Consider the following 21,314-nt stretch of genomic DNA (forward strand, 5'->3'; position numbering starts at 1 on the left):
GTAATTGATAAGCCAAGTGTTGCTAATTATATTAATGTGTATAATATTAATTTTGCTATGCCAAATTCTGGCAAGGATTTATATTAATTTGTACAATAATTTTGATGAGCCAAGGCTGGCTGAAGGTTTGTATTAATGAACATTTGAAGTTTATATTATTTTATTACATGTAATTGCTGAGCTCAAGTAGCTAGGATTTATTCAAAGGTAAGTTGTATTAGTGTTGTAAGTTGTAATCAGTGTTATTAAGTTGAATTTAATACATTGCATCATGGCTGAAAATGAGGAAATTAATGTAGAAGAGAAACATATGGAATATAGAGTAAAGGAAGCATCTCTGCAAGCTAGAAAGGGGCATGTAACAAAAGCATACAATAAATGCTTGGAATTAATGAATCAAGAAACTGTGAATACTGATGATTTAAAATTGTATTTAGATGCTTTGGGGAATAGATATGATTCATACAAATTATATTGCAAGAAATATGAAAGAGATTTGTTAGTAAACTGTGTAGATGAGACTGAAGTAGATCTTATGATTAATCAGTATTATGAATTAGAGGAAAAGATTCTTTCTTGTAAAAGTCAGGCCTTGAATAAATTAAAATGTGTAAACCAGGAAGTTAATCAGTCTACTCCAACAAATAATATGTCTTTGCCAAAACTCCCAGAATTATGTTTACCTGTATTTAAACCTGGAGAAAACTAGGAGGAGTTTTGGTCAATTTTTAAAGCAGCTGTGCATGACAGGAGTGACCTAGCCTGTGTAACTAAATTATTTTACCTCAAAGGACAGGTAAGAGGAGATGCTCACATACTCATACAAGCCTTTCCCAATGTAGATGACTCTTACAAGGAAGCAGTTGACTTGTTGAAGGTCACTTATGGTAATATAGAACAAAGTAGGTTGGATGTAGTGAATATCATTGTTAATTTAAAATCTCCAGATCACACTTACAAAGGTTTACAGCAGTTTAGAGTTAAACTGGAGAGCACTCTCAAAACTTTAAGTTACAAATATAATCTGAAGGAATCAGACTGGTTATTGAGTGGCATGGTACAGAATAAATTAAGCTGTAAAACACCTTTTGGCTCTCGAACAAATATCACAAGGGTTATTTTGGTCTGGAGGAAATAAGACTAGGTCTACGAGAATTAATTGTGCAGTTGCAGACCAGCCAACTAACTCATTTTAAAGATGCAACACATAATAACTCTGAGGTATCTGTCAAGTTTCACAAAGGGAAAAATTATCCCAATAGTAATAATCAAAATTCATTTCCTAAACAGAGTTGCATAGGTACATATCAAGTAGCAGGAATCAGAAATAATGATTCTCCACAAGGTAAGAAGAATAAGTACCCTCCTAAGAGTAGCCCAGTTAATAAGAAACCAGTCAAAGAAAAGAGAGATTGTCTCTTCTGCAAGGGTACTCATTTTTCTAAGAATTGCAATGCATACAATTCATGGAATGATAAAGTTGAAAGATTGGAGGAACTTGACAGATGTATCAGGTGTTTAGGTAATCACAATGTAAAGGATTGTCATGCTAAATTAAACAACTGTTATCAATGTCACAAAGGAAGACACCATACAGTCATGTGTAAGGGTCTATATGATAATGTTGATAATAATGATAATGTTGACAATCCTGACACAACAGTAGCTAATGTAAAAATTGCTGCTAATGTTAATAATGATGGTTTTGCTGAAGTAGCCTTACCTGTGTTACAGGTAAAAATTGATGATAAAAGGCATAAATCAAAAAATGTAACTGCATTATTAGACCAGGGATCCCAGCGTACTTTCATAAAACGTAAATGTCTTGATGGTACGAAAGTACAGATGGGAGATCCCACAACTTTAAAATTATCTGGTTTTCTCTCAGACAAAAGAGCTCAATTGTATGACACTATTTATGTAACTGTCAGGTTGGGCAATGAGAAAAAACGTGTTAATACAGTAATTATAGATAGACTTCCAGAGAAAATATCTACAGTAGGGCTTAGTAAAGCTACAGAAAGACTTTCACATAATGTAAATTTAGCACCTTCTGGTGTAAGTGATGATTATGTAGGCCCAATAAATATTTTGATAGGTAGTGACTATTATGCCTCGTTTGTAAAGGGTATGGTAAAGAAATGTGGTGTCACCCTTTTGAAGACTGCAGGAGGCCATGTAATGTATGGTAGGATTCCTCGTAATAATAATTCATGACTAGAGGAAACTACAAATACCATAACTGTGTGTCTTACTCATGAAATCGTGCCCCAGTATAATTCTTCCATAGAGGATGGTGTTGAGCCAGTGCATAAATTGTGGGAATTAGACAGCATTGGAATAAATGTAAATGAAGAAAGTCCAGACGATTCTTTTACTCAGGAGCAATACCTGAGAGATATAAAATTTGAATCTGGACAATACTGGGTACGACTTCGGTGGAGACTGAACCATCCAGAGTTGCCCACTGTTGCAACCCCTGAATGGGTTACAATGTATATGATGTATATATATATATATATATATATATATATATATATATATATATATAATGTATATTAAATTTTCATATAATTTTATATTGCTTATATTTGCGATAATAGCTAAATCGTAAATATATTGCTTTATATTATTATTTGACTTAGTTATGTTGTTAAGTAGGATGTAACACATATATTATGTGCTCAAAGTTCAAGTCTTGATTGTCTAACTACTGTAATTATCGCTCTTTGCTCGTTACTCTGCCGGCTTCTCGTTGTTATTGAGCAGCAGCTGTCCACGGAGCTATCACGTGATAGAGGGGGGGGTGTACTCACCTCGCCTGAAGTATTCAGTCTGGTCTAGACTCGCTTGGTGGTTGGGCGTATTCCAGACAAGAAGTGCCTAAATCTCCCTTATTGGCCCTTGTTGGAAGATCGTCTGTCTCATTATTGTTGTAGGTTCTGGAGACTCTGTTCACAGAACATTGTATAGACTTAGTGATTTTCGACGTTGTACTGAGGTTGTGTGTCTCTTAGACACTCTGAGCAACTCAGGTCCTGCTGTAGCTTCTGACCTAATTTGTACTGGTATCTGTGTACTATCACAGTCGGGGATTTTCTTATGCTGAACTTAGATTCAGTAGTATGGGAGTTTTGTGACTTTTGTGGAGGATCTGCTGATGGTCCCTACTTAGTGTCGTTATATTATCTCATTGATCCTGATTGTGTCGCAGTTGCTTGTTATATTGCTATTGGGCTTAGCATTCTTTTTATTGTTCAAGCAGACTGTTCTGATTGTCAGTCGGTCAAGAACTTAGTTGATGAGAGGACTTTGTCAGTCACTTATTCAAGTCTAGTCGATTCGTGAGACATAGCGAACTACTTAGAGCACTTACACACATACACACAAACTTATTTGTATATTGTATTATTAAATGTTAATGTACCAGACGGTACTTAAGACATAAATATGTGATATGTGCTTTCAGCACAATAATACTGTACACGAGAGAAGTGATTAATATTATTTTGATTACTCTGATTAATTTAATTTAATTTGATATACACCTAGACAACTTAATAAATATATTAAATTTTGATTTCTGTAGTTAGTAGCCTACCAGTTGTAATCATGAAGCACTATTTAATCATACTGAATTCTAATGGATAATTGGACAAGGATACTGACTAATTGTTACGAAAACCCAGTAACAGGCTGAATGCTAGAAGGGCAGTCCTTTCTAGTATTCACTGGAGATCTCTAAGCTTTTAGAATCGCATTTTTTGTAACACCCACTAATTACAGAATGGCATACCTGGAGTTTACCTGGAGAGAGTTCCGGGGGTCAACGCCCCCGCGGCCCGGTCTGTGACCAGGCCTCCTGGTGCATCAGAGCCTGATCAACCAGGCTGTTGCTGCTGGCTGCACGCAAACCAACGTACGAGCCACAGCCCGGCTGATCCGGAACTGACTTTAGGTGCTTGTCCAGCGCCAGCTTGAAGACTACCAGGGGTCTGTTGGTAATCCCCCTTATGTGTGCTGGGAGGCAGTTGAACAGTCTCGGGCCCCTGACACTTATTGTATGGTCTCTTAACGTGCTAGTGACACCCCTGCTTTTCATTGGGGGGATGGTGCATCGTCTGCCAAGTCTTTTGCTTTCGTAGTGAGTGATTTTCGTGTGCAAGTTCGGTACTAGTCCCTCTAGGATTTTCCAGGTGTATATAATCATGTATCTCTCCCTCCTGCGTTCCAGGGAATACAGGTTTAGGAACCTCAAGCGCTCCCAGGTGTTTTATCTCCGTTATGCGTGCCGTGAAAGTTCTCTGTACATTTTCTAGGTCGGCAATTTCACCTGCCTTGAAAGGTGCTGTTAGTGTGCAGCAATATTCCAGCCTAGATAGAACAAGTGACCTGAAGAGTGTCATCATGGGCTTGGCCTCCCTAGTTTTGAAGGTTCTCATTATCCATCCTGTCATTTTTCTAGCAGATGCGATTGATACAATGTTATGGTCCTTGAAGGTGAGATCCTCCGACATGATCACTCCCAGGTCTATGACGTTGGTGTTTCGCTCTATTGTGGCCAGAATTTGTTTTGTACTCTGATGAAGATTTAATTTCCTCATGTTTACCATATCTGAGTAATTGAAATTTCTCATCGTTGAACTTCATATTGTTTTCTGCAGCCCACTGAAAGATTTGGTTGATGTCCACCTGGAGCTTTGCAGTGTCTGCAATGGAAGACACTGTCATGCAGATTCGGGTGTCATCTGCAAAGGAAGACACGGTGCTGTGGCTGACATCCTTGTCTATGTCGGATATGAGGATGAGGAACAAGATGGGAGCGAGTACTGTGCCTTGTGGAACAGAGCTTTTCACCGTAGCTGCCTCGGACTTTACTCTGTTGACGACTACTCTCAGTGTTCTGTTAGTGAGGAAATTATAGATCCATCGACCGACTTTTCCTGTTACTCCTTTAACACGCATTTTGTGCGCTATTACGCCATGGTCACACTTATCGAAGGCTTTTGCAAAGTCTGTATATATTACATCTGCATTCTTTTTGTCTTCTAGTGCATTTAGGACCTTGTCGTAGTGATCCAATAGTTGAGACAGACAGGAGCGACCTGTTCTAAACCCATGTTGCCCTGGGTTGTGTAACTGATGGGTTTCTAGATGGGTGGTGATCTTGCTTCTTAGGACCCTTTCAAAGATTTTTATGATATGGGATGTTAGTGCTATTGGTCTGTAGTTCTTTGCTGTTGCTTTACTGCCCCCTTTGTGGAGTGGGGCTATGTCTGTTCTTTTTAGTAACTGTGGGACGACCCCCGTGTCCATAGGATGGAAAAGGCTCGTGATAGGGGCTTCTTGCAGTTCTTGATGAACACAGAGTTCCATGAGTCTGGCCCTGGGGCAGAGTGCATGGGCATGTCATTTATCGCCTGTTCGAAGTCATTTGGCGTCAGGATAACATCGGATAGGCTTGTGTTAATCATATTTTGAGGCTCTCTCATAAAAAAATCATTTTGATCTTCGACTCTCAGTCTGGTTAGCGGCTTGCTAAAAACTGAGTCATATTGGGACTTGAGTAGCTCACTCATTTCCTTGCTGTCATCTGTGTAGGACCCATCTTGTTTAAGTAGGGGCCCAATACTGGACGTTGTTCTCGATTTTGATTTGGCATAGGAGAAGAAATACTTTGGGTTTCTTTCGATTTCATTTATGGCTTTTAGTTCTTCCCGCGATTCCTGACTCCTAAAGGATTCTTTTAGCTTAAGTTCGATGCTTGCTATTTCTCTGACCAGTGTCTCCCTACGCATTTCAGATATATTGACCTCTTTTAGCCGCTGTTATTCTTTTCCGTCGCCTGTAAAGGGAGCGCCTGTCTCTTTCAGTTTTACATCTACTTCTCCTTTTTCTTAGAGGAATAAGCCTTGTGCATACATCGAGTGCCACCGAGTTAATCTGTTCTAGGCATAAGTTGGGGTCTGTGTTGCTTAGTATATCTTCCCAGCTTATATCGGTTAGGACTTGGTTTACTTGGTCCCACTTTATGTTTTTGTTATTGAAGTTGAATTTGGTGAATGCTCCCTCGTGACTAATCTCATTATGTCGGTCTGGGGCTCCGCGCATACATGACTGAACCTCAATTATGATGTGATCTGAGTATATTGTTTTTGATATGGTGACATTTCTTATCAGATCATCATTGTTAGTGAAGATGAGGTCTAGTGTATTCTCCAGTCTAGTAGGCTCTATTATTTGCTGGTTTAAATTGAATTTTGTGCAGAGATTTAAAAGCTCGCGTGAGTGTGAGTTTTCATCAGAGCTGCCTCCTGGTGTTATTACTGCAACAATATTATTTGCTATATTCCTCCATTTTAGGTGCCTTAAGTTGAAATCCCCCAGGAGCAAGATGTTGGGTGCAGGAGCTGGAAGATTTTCCAGACAGTGGTCAATTTTTAACAGCTGTTCCTGGAATTGCTGGGATGTTGCATCCGGAGGCTTGTAGACTACCACAATGACTAGGTTTTGGTTCTCGACCTTTACTGCTAAAACTTCCACTACATCATTTGAGGCATTTAGCAGTTCTGTGCAAACAAGTGACTCTGCAATGTACAGGCCAACCCCCCCCCCCTTTTTGCCTGTTCACTCTGTCACATCTGTATAGGTTGTAACCTGGGATCCATATTTCATTGTCCAAGTGATCCTTAATGTGGGTCTAAGTGAAAGCCGCGAACATTGCCTTTGCCTCTGCAAGCAGTCCACGGATGAAAGGTATTTTGTTGTTTGTTGCTGGCTTTAGACCCTGTATATTTGCAAAGAAGAATGTTATCGGACTGGTGGTATTGTTGGTACTGGGGGGGGGGATTTTTTTACCGGCATTAGTATCTGTATCTGTTGGTTTGGAGTGGAGGCCATCGACTGTGGTTCCACTCCAGGAATGACTGGATTTGGTGTACGATTTCTGCCATTTCCTGCCAGTTTTTTTTCCTTCCTGGCACTAAAAAACCTCTCCCTCTTGAGTGGCTGTGGCTACCAGGTTTTCCCATGGCCTGGATGTTTTGTATCTTTTTGTCCCCTTTAGATGGTATGCCTGGCAATTTAAGTTATAGCACAGTCTTTCCTGTACTAAGAGGTACACAGTTCAGGGTGAAAAAGCTTACAGGAAGGGAGTTTGCATTTTCCTGTTGTCATATGGACATGGCATTTTCTAGGGTGGTCATAGTTGCACGTCCCATCTGTTTTTTCCAGATTTCCCATGCCAGCAGATACCGAGTGTATAGTATGTGCACAGGCTTGGTTTCCGTTTGCCTTGGGTTTCTGTGACTGTATTCCCTGTTGGTGCATGTTTCCCTGTCTTACTTCTATCCTCCCTAGCACCAACAATGGAGCCCCCACCAGTTGGTTTTGGTAATATATCCTCACTATTGCTAGTGGAGTCCTCTTGTTTGCTATTTCCTGCGGTATTTCTAGTTTGCAATATTGGTTTTATCTTATCTTTGACCACACTTGTTTCCCTACTATGGCTTCTGTCCCCTATGAGGTCATTTATATGTATTCCTTCCTGCGTATAATTTCCGACTACCTGGACAAAATCTCCAGCTTCACCATTACTGTCTCCCAGGACAGCATCTCCAGCTTCACCATTACTGTCTCCCAGGACAGCATCTCCAGCTTCCCCATTTCTGTCTCCCAGGACAGCATCTCCAGCTTCGAACATTAAAATGGTATAAAATACCGACAGGTTGTTAGGTAAGACACATATGCAACAGTTAGGTATCTTTATTATGAAACGTTTCGCCTACACAGTAGGCTTCTTCAGTCAAGTACAGAAAAGTTGATAGAAGCAGAAGATACTTGAAGACGATGTAATCAGTCCATCACCCTTAAAGTTTTGAGGTGGTCAGTCCCTCAGTCTGGAGAAGAGCATTGTTCCATAGTATGAAACAATATGGAGATGAAGTGACAGAATGGAGCTTTTTATAGCGCCAAGAGGTGAGACGTAGGCCACTAGGAGAGGTAAGAACTCAGATGTTGAAAGGTCAGGTCCCTCTCAAATCCAGCCGCTCTCACTAGTGGAAGTTGTCGAAGTTGATTGCAGGTCTGTACTAAGATACCCTTGTGTTGCAGTGTCTGACAGATTGAACATTAAAATGGTATAAAATACCGACAGGTTGTTAGGTAAGACACATATGCAACAGTTAGGTATCTTTATTATGAAACGTTTCGCCTACACAGTAGGCTTCTTCAGTCAAGTACAGAAAAGTTGATAGAAGCAGAAGATACTTGAAGACGATGTAATCAGTCCATCACCCTTAAAGTGAGAGCGGCTGGATTTGAGAGGGACCTGACCTTTCAACATCTGAGTTCTTACCTCTCCTAGTGGCCTACGTCTCACCTCTTGGCGCTATAAAAAGCTCCATTCTGTCACTTCATCTCCATATTGTTTCATACTATGGACTGAGGGACTGACCACCTCAAAACTTTAAGGGTGATGGACTGATTACATCGTCTTCAAGTATCTTCTGCTTCTATCAACTTTTCTGTACTTGACTGAAGAAGCCTACTGTGTAGGCGAAACGTTTCATAATAAAGATACCTAACTGTTGCATATGTGTCTTACCTAACAACCTGTCGGTATTTTATACCATTTTAATGTTCAATCTGTCAGACACTGCAACACAAGGGTATCTTAGTACAGACCTGCAATCAACTTCGACAACTTCCACTAGTGAGAGCGGCTGGATTTGAGAGGGACCTGACCTTTCAACATCTGAGTTCTTACCTCTCCTAGTGGCCTACGTCTCACCTCTTGGCGCTATAAAAAGCTCCATTCTGTCACTTCATCTCCATATTGTTTCATACTATGGAACAATGCTCTTCTCCAGACTGAGGGACTGACCACCTCAAAACTTTAAGGGTGATGGACTGATTACATCGTCTTCAAGTATCTTCTGCTTCTATCAACTTTTCTGTACTTGACTGAAGAAGCCTACTGTGTAGGCGAAACGTTTCATAATAAGGATACCTAACTGTTGCATATGTGTCTTACCTAACATCTCCAGCTTCACCATTACTGTCTCCCAGGACAGCACCTCCAGCTTCACCATTACTGTCTCCCAGGACAGCACCTCCAGCTTCACCATTACTGTCTCCCAGGACAGCACTATCAGCCCCACATTTACTGACTACCAGGACATCATCTCCAGCCTTACAGTTTCTGACTACATGGCCAGTATCAAGGACAGTACCATTCAGCCCAGACTTTTTATGTTCCCATCTGTTGTAGAAAGCTTCCAGGTTTTCTATGAAAGCAGCTTTGATGTTGACCTCTTTTAATACCCTTGTGATTTTAGTCCACAGATTTATCTCATTTGGGCATACCCAAAAACACTTCCCTGTTTTAATACTGCTTGTAGCTAGTTCTTGGATATCTGCACAAGGGGCGTGGCACCAATTTCCACAAAAATGACAATTTATGCATGTGGAAGCCCGTTTGTTTGACTGACCACAGACTACACACAGCTTCATAATGATTTGAATGGTTGATTTACTGCAATTCTACTAGCAACCTCTTGAATATTTTATTAATAACCTGCTAGGTAGTGCACAACGAAACCGTTTGAAACCAGTCCAGGGTTCGGACCAGTCAAGGGTTCAGACCAGTCAAGGGTTCGGACCAGTCTATCTGATCTGATCAGTGGGTCACTTATTTAAACCATACTGGTCGGTGATTTGAGCTAACACATGAAGGATCTACTGGAAATTATCTACCCGAGTAATATGTGATTTGATTGATACAAAAGTATAACTTGCGTGTTGAAGAGCCGGTGACTGCTGGCAACTCCTACAGTGACGAACGGTCGACCTCAACCCTTGTTTATCAATCGCTGTATCTAGCTTTTCTATTTTTTTTCCATCTCCACCACAATAAATGCTATATTATCACTATAGTTGACTGGTGCAAATTTTGGAGGAAGGTCGCTTTTTCTGGAGTAATAATTGCTTCTCGTTATGTATATTGCGACCGCTGGTAACTACAGGTTATATGAAATTCACAGTATATGTCTGGTATTTCAAGAAAAAGGAAACTAATGAAAGTCACTCCACTCCACTAAGTACCATTATAATACTGGTTAGTTGCTACTACAACACTGTATTCTGCTATTCACTGGTATCACTAGATTATATGCGAGTACACTAGCAGGCCAGGAAGATTATTAAAAAACAGCTGACCTGTGGTAAGTTTCTGGCGACTTCTGGCACCTGCCTCTATAGGCTTATCACTTCATTTACAAATTCACCTGTTTTCAAATGACACTTTAGCCTTTATCATCAATATACTAGGGAGCCACTGTAGTATACACTATACACTATGTATACTCAATGTTTTCAGGGAGACTTTCTTTCCTCTGACACGAAGTTCAATTATTATTATTTTTTTTCACACGGGACACAGGCCTATGATTCCCCTCTGGCAGTAAACTCTGCTAGGTAGTGCACACTAATTCTCCTTTTTTGACTCAGTATATAATGTTTTCCGCCCAAGATTGGTTCCAGGCGCTAGAGGGATGTATCGTATAGGATTGATGACACAAATTAAAGTTCTAGCACGTAAGAGCCACCGTGAAAACACCAGAAAACCCGGAGCACAACGAGGCACGCTGACACTGGAGTTAATATGGACAATTAAAGGCTCAGCTCCGCGAACTGAGTAAGACACCAGAATTGTTAACTGCCTATAATGATATAATTGCTGAGCAGTTAATTAATAAATTTATAGAAGAGGTACCTCCTGAGCAAACTAAAATTTATGGTCACTATTTGCCACATCACGGAGTGAAGGAGGATTCTAAGACCACTCCTTTGAGGATTGTGTTTAATTGTAGTGCCAGGAGTAACAAAAATGTACCTAGTTTAAAGGACTGTTTGATGACAGGTCCGTTGTTGACGGAAAAATTAGGAGATATCTTATTAAATTTCAGAGTGAAGAATTATACCTTTACTGCTGACATAAGTAAAGCTTTCCTAAGAGTGGGTTTACAAGAGGCTGACCGGGATTGTACCCGCTTCTTATGGCCTGAGAATCCTAGTGACCCACTTAGCCCTCTGAAAACCTTTCGCTTTAGGAGCGTATTATTTGGTGCTACATCCAGTCCGTTCCTACTTCAAGCGATGATAAATGCATACCTTAAACATATGGAAAGTCCATTGAGTAAAGTAATTAGCAAACAATTTTATGTGGACAATTTCCTGGGTGTGACATCAACTGAAGAGGAACTGTTAATGACTTATGGAGAGGCTAATAAAATAATGCAAAGTGCAAATATGCCTCTGAGGTAATGGAATAGTAATTCGTCCAAATTAAAGGACAAAATAAGTAAAGATTACCCTGGAGATGAAGTGCCAAAATGTAGTAATGTATTAGGATTAACTTGGGACACTGAGAGAGATTTGTTAATGTTAAAACCTAATAATTACAGTATGCCCAATAAATTAACTTAGAGAGTCTTGCTTGCTGAAGTTTCCAAATGTTTTGATCCACTAGGTTTAGTGTCACCCCTTACTATAAGAGGGAAATTATTAATACAGGAAGCATGGAAACTTAAATGTGCTTGGGATGAAATTCTACCTGAGGAATTCATTAACAGGTGGGATGAATTAATTGGTGATTATGAAAAAATTCCAATGTTGGAGTTCCCACGCCTGGTGGCCAATCCAAATGGGAAAAATGTACTCCACATTTTTTGTGATGCTTCAAAATTGGCATATGGAGCAGTTGCTTATCTTCAATGTAATAGTGTTATTTCTCTTGTTATGTCTAAGACTAAAGTGTCTCCAATTAAATCACATACCTTACCTCAGTTGGAATTAACAGCCATTTATGTAGGTGTCAAGTTAGCTAATTATATAAGAAATAAGTTGCAGGAGATAAATATTAGCGACACTGTAATTTGGTCTGATAATGAGGTATCCTTAGAATGGGTTCATAATGGAAACAGTAAAATTGTGTACGTACAAAAGAGTCCCTGAAATTAATCAGCTGCAAGAGAAGTATAATAGTTTAGGTCAGCATATGTTAACATTTAATCATATACCTGGTGAGGAGAATCCAGCTGATTTCTTGTCTCGAGGTTTATCTTATGCTAAATTTGTAAATGCTGTATCATGGTTTATAGGACCGAGTTGGTTGGTAAATAAAGCTAATTGGCCTGTACAAAAGGCGTATATTGCTCCTGTTGAAATTACTGTGACCACCGCTCCAATAGTTTGTCCTTCCTTAGCCATTGATATAAACAGGTATTCTTCTTTACCCAAACTAATCAATGTAACTAAGTTGGTGTTTAAATTTCTAAACAAGATGAATATATCATATAAGTTTTCACATCCTCTTGAATATTGGATAAAGAGGGTACAAGAAGAAATCTATGGAAATGAGGTTAAATTGATGATGGAAAGAAAAATTGTGAAAGGTTCCATAATAGAGAAATTGGGGCTGTATTTAGAGAACAATGTAATTAGGTGCAGAGGTAGGTTACAAAATGCTGAATTGGGTGATTATGCTAAACACCCTATCTTACTGCCCAAAACTCATCATCTAACAAATTTAATTGTTCTAAATGCCCATAAAAATGTAATGAATGGTGGAGTACAAGTGTTACGCGCCCCTACTTCACTCCATTATATACAAAAATAAAAGACCTGGTTAAAATAAGTTCTGTAATAATATATCGCGAACCACTTTATTACTAGCTAGATAAAGCAGGTTCGACTATATATTATTATCGGGTACGGTATGAATCATCAACAGTACTCGCATTGTATTATATTGTATTATATTATATCTTTCCCCATGATTATTATAACTATAATATTATATTATATTATTATTAGGTTAGGTATTACGAATGTGTAACCACTACTGTAGTGACCAATTGGTGGTTCTAGAATTGACGCCACGCGTCGCCTTCTGGCCGAGCTGAAGTCATACTATGAAGTAGTTGAGTGAGTCAGTCAGCTCCTAGCTCTGACTCGGTACGGGTCTTCAACCCAAAGCTCCTAGCTTAAACTAAAACTTTATACCAAGTCTATTGTCTTGCCTTTGCCATTAGTTTCCTGAAGTCTGGTAATTCATGTCACTTATGAAAGATAACTATTTCGTTACCCTAGACCTTTCTAAAAGTTAAATGGAGAGATTAGTAGATTATTAATTGAAATTATTGTATCATACTCTGTTAATGGGAATTTGAACGTAAGATTGGGTTTCTTGCTGTATAGTGTTTCATTTATAATTGCTTGTGGTTATTTTAATTCACTAACCAAATACCAATGAAACTAAATGATTGGTAATAAAATAAAACTAACAAAAAAAAATAGTTATTTGTGCCCCTATTGTTACGGTGAAGATTAAGTCGTAACAAATGGGTTGTCTGTCCGGGAACTACTTACCCTGAAGTACATATTTGTTTTGCATTAAAATTAAGCTCCCTTGCGAGAATTAAGAAAATGGATCCAGAAATTAAGTCATTATTAGATGAATTAACAGAGGCTACTCTTGACACTTTAAAATTACAGACGTGTTGGCAAATAGCTAGACAGTTAGATATACCTTATAATAGATACCATAGCACAGAGACTCTTAGGTCCCTAATTAAGGATAGATTATTTCCGAAATCCCAAGCATTGCCAGAATTAGATTTGGAAGATAGTTTTATTTCCCAGTTCGAGGAAGTAGAAATCCCACGGACGGGAACTGCCTTAAATAATGAAGTTGAACCAGGGTTTACGAGGCCTTACTACTCAGTCCAGTCTCAAAGCTCTCCCCCCTTCATTTCCCCGGAGAATGTATCGGTGGTTGGAACGAACCCTCAGTCAAATGACGGGGATAATTTTAGGACTGGTGCTCGTCCCAAAATACATCCGGAGAAGACACCCGAATTCCCCTCCGTGTCATTACCTCTTCGGAATTTCATGTCCGAACAACTAGAGACAATAGAACGCATATTACTATTACAAAACTCTCAAATCGAAGCTAGAAGACGTCTAAACGAGGAAGAATTTAGGCGTGAAAGGTTTCGTTTTGAAACAAAGCAGAAGGGAGTTCCGGAAGAAAGAGACGTGAAGAGCACGGTAACCGGGTTTGACTTGCATAAAGCAGCTCTGATGGTACCTAAGTTTAACGAAACCAACTTAGATGAATTCTTTGAAATTTTTGAGAATCAGGCACGTTCAATGGGCTGGCCCAAAGACAAATGGGCCACATTGCTGCACACGTCTCTATATGGAAAGCCGCAGTCTTGTGTCGCCTCCTTACCATATGAGTTTTATGTCCAGTACGACGTAGTAAAGAGAACTATTTTAGAAGCATATGACATGCTCCCTATTAGTTACCAAATAGCTTTTCGTTCCATGAAACGGCAAACAGGACAAACTTATTTAGATTTTGCCCGAGGGAAAGCAGTGGCGTTTGAACGTTGGTGTCGAGCTTCTCGGGTCACGACTTTAAAAGATCTATCACAATTAATGTTACTAGAAGATTTGTATGCAAATTTTCCAGAGGGAGTTCGCCAGTATCTTGTTGGCCATCCGCAAACGACGTTGTTAGATACTGCCGCGCTGGCAGACAACTTTGAGATTTCCCAGAGGTTGGTACAATCTGAAAGCAGCCAGGTTATCAAACCAGCAACGAGACCCGAACCTGCGAAGCCTTTCGGTAAGCGACCTACCCAACCCGTTCACTCCCGTGTAACAAGTAAACTCGAAGTAAAACACCAAATTCAATCGAGCCTATCCTATAGACCAGACAGGTCATGGGAAAAAAATAAATGTTCGTACTGTTCGAAGCTGGGACATTTCAAATCACAATGCTTTAAGCGTGATAGGGACCAGGGAAGGAGTCCATCCTATAGATTGCCCACACAAATAATATCCTCTACGACTCATCCAAGGAAGTCCGAGCCAAGAGTAGATGCTCTGTCCCAAGGAAAAGGAACAGATCCTCCTAGTTGACTAAGCAGAATATGGGTATCATCGTCAAACTTGTCAAGAGCTATGAGTCCTTACTTTTCCAAAAGCAAAGTAGGAATTACCGATATCCAGTTGTTGCAAGTAAATTCCTTTAGGGATACGGGGTCCTACTTAGCATTATTAAGAGAAGGACTGTTATCATTCCCCGCCGGATCATATACGGGTTTCGATGCTCTGTTGGAAGCTTATGGTGGCTCCACTACGCGAGTACCCCTGTACAGGTTATATGTTGAAACTCCTATTTTTACAGGCTGGACGTCAATTGGAGTGTCTCCAACTAACTTCCCCATAAAAGACGTAGACCTATTGATTGGGAACGACTTAGCGGAAGAAGGAATATGGAAAGAGCCCATAGTTATGGAAAATCCAACCGAGGAAAATTACGTCATTGAAGCCCGATGAACGGAACCTACCCTCTTTCCTCTGAGCATAGTAACCCGGGCAATGGCCAAACAGTCGCGTTCTCCGTTGGTATCAGAGGAAGTCATGGACGACGTCGACGTAGGAGTAGGAGACATATTCAACGAAAGCTCGAGTGTCGAGCCAACAATCCACCCAGAACCGATACCAGTTCCTAAGTCGGTGGTTTCCGAAATAGATTTATTCTCGAAGGAGGATCTAGTAAGAGAACTCCAAATAGACCCCTCCTTAAGTGACCTCAGGAAGCTTGCTGTGTTGGGAGAAGAAGCCCTTAAAAGTGACAGCTCTTACTATTGGGAGAAGGACTTACTGAAAAAGAAACTAGGATCTCTTAAAAGTGATCATCTACTGGTCTTGCCTACCCCGTTTAGAAATTTAGCATGTAAGTTTGCTCATGACAGTCCTCAAGGTGGACATCTGGGACAAAAGAAGACTTTTAGAAAAATTGCTAAGCACTTCACATGGCCAAAAATGAAGGAAGAAGTGGAATGGTATGTAAGAAGCTGTTCCGTGTGTCAACTAGTAGGCAAACCTGCACATAATCCACCACCTGCGCCGTTGAACCCTATACAAGTAAGAGGCGAACCCTTTTCACGTCTGGTGATCGACTGTGTCGGCCCGCTACCCAAGACTCGGCAGGGCAACCAGTTCCTGTTCACTATCATGGACACAGTCACCAGGTACCCGGAAGCAGTTCCTCTCAGGAGGATTAATGCTCGCCTAATAGTGAGAGCACTGATTAAGTTCTTCTCTCACTTCGGATTTCCAAGAGAAGTTCAATCGGATCAAGGGTCGAATTTTACTTCAAAATTTTTCCGTGAAGCCTTGGTTCAGTTAGGGGTCAAGACGGTTTACGCGACGGCCTATCGACCCCAATCACAAGGCGTGGTGGAAAGGTTCCATCAAACTTTGAAGATTATGATGAGGTCCTATTGTTTACAGTATTCCAAAGATTGGGATGAAGGTATTCCACTACTCTTGTTTGCCCTAAGAGAAAGCGAACAAGACAACTTGAAGTTTTCGCCATTTGAGTTAATATACGGGCATCAAATTTGAGGACCAGTACAGGTTCTCAAAGAAGCTTGGATCGGGGAAGAAAAGCCGACTTTTAGGAGCTCTCCTACCTTAATGAAAGAATGCCTGAGCCTAGCTAGAGAATTGGCCGCCGAAAACTTACGACAAGCACAGAGTAAGATGAAGGAGGAATACGATCGTCGAACTAAACTTCGTTCATTTGAACCAAAAGATCAAGTTTTGGTTCAACGATTTCATCAGGGACATGCTCTACAGCACAAATTTGAAGGTCCTTTAGAAATCGTGAAGCGCCTAAGTGACGTGAACTACTTGGTAAGGACGCCGAAGAAGAGGAACTCACAACGGACGTATCACGTTAACCAACTTAAACCCTATTCAGGAATCGTTTCACCAGTTTCTACTATAACTCCTCTGAACCAAGAACAGGTTCCAGTAAGTTCGGATGAAATGATAGGAATACCAGTTCTTCTGAACAATTCGACAGACTTAAAGAATTTAAATTCTCTACTGATAAATCTGGAAGTGGACAAAGGACACGAAATAAAATCCCTGATTAAGGCAAATCTCCACCTATTCAACGATGTCCCAAAACCGTGTACGTTGGGTGTGCACGATGTTACTCTCAGAGAACCTACTCCAATCAAGCAATCTCCCTACAGAGTGAGTCCCAAGAAACAAGGTGAGCTAGAGGCAGAGGTGAACTTCTTACTCTCACACGGGTTGATAAAACCAAGTAACAGTCCTTGGGCATCCCCGTACATTCTAGTCCCCAAACCAAATGGGACCTCCCGTATGTGCACGGATTTTAGAAAAGTCAATTGTAACAGTACCTGATGGGTTTCCAATACCCAGAATTGACGACTTAATAGACAAGGTCTCCAGAGCTAAGTATATCAGTAAATTGGACTTGTTAAGAGGGTATTACCAAGTCCCGTTGTCACCAAGAGCTCAAGAGATATCGGCTTTTATGATACCTGGTGGCCTATACAAGTATTGCGTTATGCCCTTCGGCTTCTGTAACGCGGCTTCTACGTTCCAGCGTATTATGAACATACGGGCGGATTGGACAGAGTAGAAGCTTACTTAGACGACTTAGTCGTATACAGCGACAGTTGGCCCCAACACCTTAGACAGCTTAAAGCCTTGTTCGACGCCTTAAGTAAACATAATTTTACAGTGAATTTGTCCAAGTGTGAGTTTGGCCAGACGAAAATTAAATACTTAGGATTTCGGATTGGACAAGGTGAAGTCGCTCCTTTGAACGCCAAAGTAAAGGCCCTCTTAGAATTTCCTACCCCTAAGGATAGGAAAAGCGTATCAAGATTTTTAGGAGTTGCCGGTTACTACCGTCGGTTCTGTCCGAATTTTGCACAGGTAGCTTTTCCCCTAACTGAATTAACTAGTCCAAAAACAAAGTTTTCATGGACCCAGGACTGTGAAATTGCTTTTAATCGTTTAAAAAGATTACTATCCTCTTCCCCAGTATTGCTAAGTCCTGATTTTAATAAACCATTCCACTTACAAATAGATGCCAGTGCGTATGCTTTAGGAGCCGCATTGTTACAGAAGGCTCCAAATTCTGACCTATTACAACCTGTTTCTTATTTTTCTTCTAAGTTAAAGAAATACCAAATTAATTATTCAACTATAGAAAAAGAAGCCTTAGCTCTCGTTGTATGCCTAGAGAATTTTGATGTATATTTAGGATCTTCTCCCCATCAGATATCGGTGTACTCCGATCATAATCCTTTGACCTTCAGAAATACTATGAAATCGAAGAATGCGAGAATACTTCGTTGGGCTTCGAGAATTCAACCCTTCTCTATCTCTATTTCCCATATAAAAGGAAAACATAATCTCATTGCTGATGCCCTCTCTAGGCCTTGAAATTTTTATTAATATACCTTTATTTTAACAGTATGAGTCGGTACTTTTATGACCATCTATGTTGTGGAGAAAGCTGGAGATGATGTAGGACTGCTGTCTATGTTACAACCTCTGCTACTGTGACAGATGCTACCCACCACCGAGAGTACAAGTCAATGGCGACCGTCAGTCGCGAGGGGGGAGGTGTTACGCGCCCCTACTTCACTCCATTATATACAAAAATAAAAGACCTGGTTAAAATAAGTTCTGTAATAATATATCGCGAACCACTTTATTACTAGCTAGATAAAGCAGGTTCGACTATATATTATTATCGGGTACGGTATGAATCATCAACAGTACTCGCATTGTATTATATTGTATTATGTTATATCTTTCCCCATGATTATTATAATTATAATATTATATTATATTATTATTAGGTTAGGCATTACAAATGTGTAACCACTACTGTAGTGACCAATTGGTGGTTCTAGAATTGACGCCACGCGTCGCCTTCTGGCCGAGCTGAAGTCATACTATGGAGTAGTTGAGTGAGTTAGTCAGCTCCTAGCTCTGACTCGGTACGGGTCTTCAACCCAAAGCTCCTAGCTTAAACTAAAACTTTATACCAAGTCTATTGTCTTGCCTTTGCCATTAGTTTCCTGAAGTCTGGTAATTCATGTCACTTATGAAAGATAACTATTTCGTTACCCTAGACCTTTCTAAAAGAGTTAGATGGTGAGATTAGTAGATTATTAATTGAAATTATTGTATCATACTCTGTTAATGGGAATTTGAACGTAAGATTGGGCTTCTTGCTGTATAGTATTTCATTTATAATTGCTTGTGGTTATTTTAATTCACTAACCAAATACCAATGAAACTAAATGATTGGTAATAAAATAAAACTAACAAAAAAAAAATGGAGTTATTTGTGCCCCTATTGTTACGGTGAAGATTAAGTCGTAACAACAAGATACCTTAAATTGTATTAGGGAAACTTTCTGGATTCCACAAGGACGGCAAAGTGTAAAAAGGGTGATTAAATCTTGTGTAATATGTCGCCGTGTGGATGCCAGATCCTATATGTACCCAGGTCCTCCACCATTGCCAAATGAGCAATTTGAGTTGTTTAGCAACGAACTCCATCCGGCCGCAGTGTGGAAAATACTGTATATATTTTCCAGAAATACAGTAGTTATATGTAAATAGATGGCCATACTGTATTTAATAAAAATTATGTTATCGACAACGGGAAGCTGCGCCTGCGCAGAAGGGACTCGCCATTTTGTTTGAATTGAGTAACAGACGTTGTGAATAACGGGAAGAATTTTTCGTGCTCTAGAGGTTAAAATTGGGCTGACACCTCTCAAATAGGAGGCGAAATTGCTGGATGTGCATTCCTGCATAACTTGAAATATCAGGCGACTGGACAAGACAGCTCCAGGAGCCTCAGATAAGTCTGTTTATGTATAATTCTGGCCAGTATTTTCATAAATTTAGACAGTGAGGTTTTCTGAGTATGATACACCTTAATCTCCAGTCAAATTGGTGAGTGTTATGATTAAGATATATTCTCCTTCTGTTGTATAAATGTGTATATCATGTATATATTATTTATTATTTTTAATATACAATCCACAAATTTATATGTTTACCAGCATTCCTGGTGATGTATATTTCATTTGTAATTAATAGGTCCAGAGCAACTTGTGGATATGACAGTGGTAGGTATCGAAGGGGGACATTTTTGCGACCTAGGTGTCCCAAATTCCTACTTGTCTAACTGATAAATAATAATTATCTTTGTTCATTTACTATTATGTATATGTATAATGATACATTCAGATAAATGCAATTTTCCACAAATATATTCATGTGGACAGAATTATTATGAGTAGATGGAGTGCGGAGGTCAGATTATGTCTGCCTTATCCTCAGACTGCAAAGTCAAATTTATTATTATGCTGAACAACTAATACGTATTCCAGGACCTTATTAAACAACAGCCAAACATACAACTGCGCTTTTCAGCTTTTGTTGGAACACTACGTTACTTAATAAAAGAGTTCTTGATCCTAAAGTTACAATTGCTTCCATAATCTCCACCAGCACAGGACTCCTGCAAGATTTTAACGCATCAGTTATCTTTCTTTGTTGCTCATTAACTCAGCTCTATCAAGTTTTGCATTCAGTACGTTAAAGAGTTATCACAAGCAAGTGTCAGCAGTGTATTGTGAGCAGGCAATATGTTGTGTGTTTACCTCAGATAATATATGTCAGCAGAGACCAGACTCACCACAGCTATCAGCAGCAGCTGCCAACACCTGCTTATCTTCATGTCTCGTCTGGAAGCAAAACATGAAACTATGTTAAAAACATCAAACTCTTCCCTTCATTAGCTTTATTTACTGTCTCACAGTTTTTATTATTTTATTTGTAAGACAGTTGATGACAAGCCCAGTAGAGAATACCAGGAACAAGTGCACATGTGTCAATATATTGTGCCGTTATATTATTAGCTTTTTTTTTTATTTATTTTTGTTATAATGAATGATGTTTGTTTCCTAAATCAAACTTAGGAAATGAAAGTATTTAGTGGACGGTGGCTGACGTGTGTGGTTAATATACCTTCCTCTCTGTTGTGACTTTGTTGTACGACTCTCCCGCTGACGTGACACTAGTACTGTCAGGGCAGTGCCACAGGCTGTGTATCAAGACAGTTCCGCTAATGATGTGCCAACGCAGTGCCACTGGCCGGGTTATATACTTAAGGGTGGTGACGTTTTGGTATGGGAAGAGAAGTGCGGTGCCCAGCACTATCTGGCGTGTTTTCCCACCAACACCTCAGGTTATTTCCGGGTCTGATAGCAGCAAGCAATAATTGCGTAAGAGAAAAAAATACCTTGTGAGCAGATGCCGCTGACAGGAGTCCAGTGAAACATCTACAGTGATCTATCTCAGCTCAGATCTCTTATTCT

General features: G+C 39.9%; 1 protein-coding gene across 2 annotated transcripts in view; it reads right to left on the reverse strand.

Moving 5' to 3' along the window:
• Positions 1 to 21,072, reverse strand: part of LOC128685557 (uncharacterized) — a 47,643-nt gene extending 26,571 nt beyond the window's left edge. The window contains exons 1-3 of one of the 2 annotated variants that reach the window (XM_070088093.1): positions 20,965 to 21,032; positions 20,633 to 20,681; positions 2,817 to 2,951 (exon numbers count right to left, since the gene is read on the reverse strand). Coding sequence is in view for 1 of the 2 variants with exons in the window: in XM_070088092.1 (XP_069944193.1) it covers positions 20,633 to 20,674 (42 nt within the window). In the remaining variant the exon portion in view is untranslated. Of the gene's footprint in view, positions 1 to 2,816; positions 2,952 to 20,632; positions 20,682 to 20,964 lie in introns of both variants that reach the window. The other variant, XM_070088092.1, reaches the window with a different exon arrangement.
• Between the last annotated feature and the right edge of the window lie 242 nt (positions 21,073 to 21,314).

Source organism: Cherax quadricarinatus, chromosome 23, assembly GCF_038502225.1.
Source record: "Cherax quadricarinatus isolate ZL_2023a chromosome 23, ASM3850222v1, whole genome shotgun sequence".
NCBI classification, from domain to species: domain Eukaryota; kingdom Metazoa; phylum Arthropoda; class Malacostraca; order Decapoda; family Parastacidae; genus Cherax; species Cherax quadricarinatus.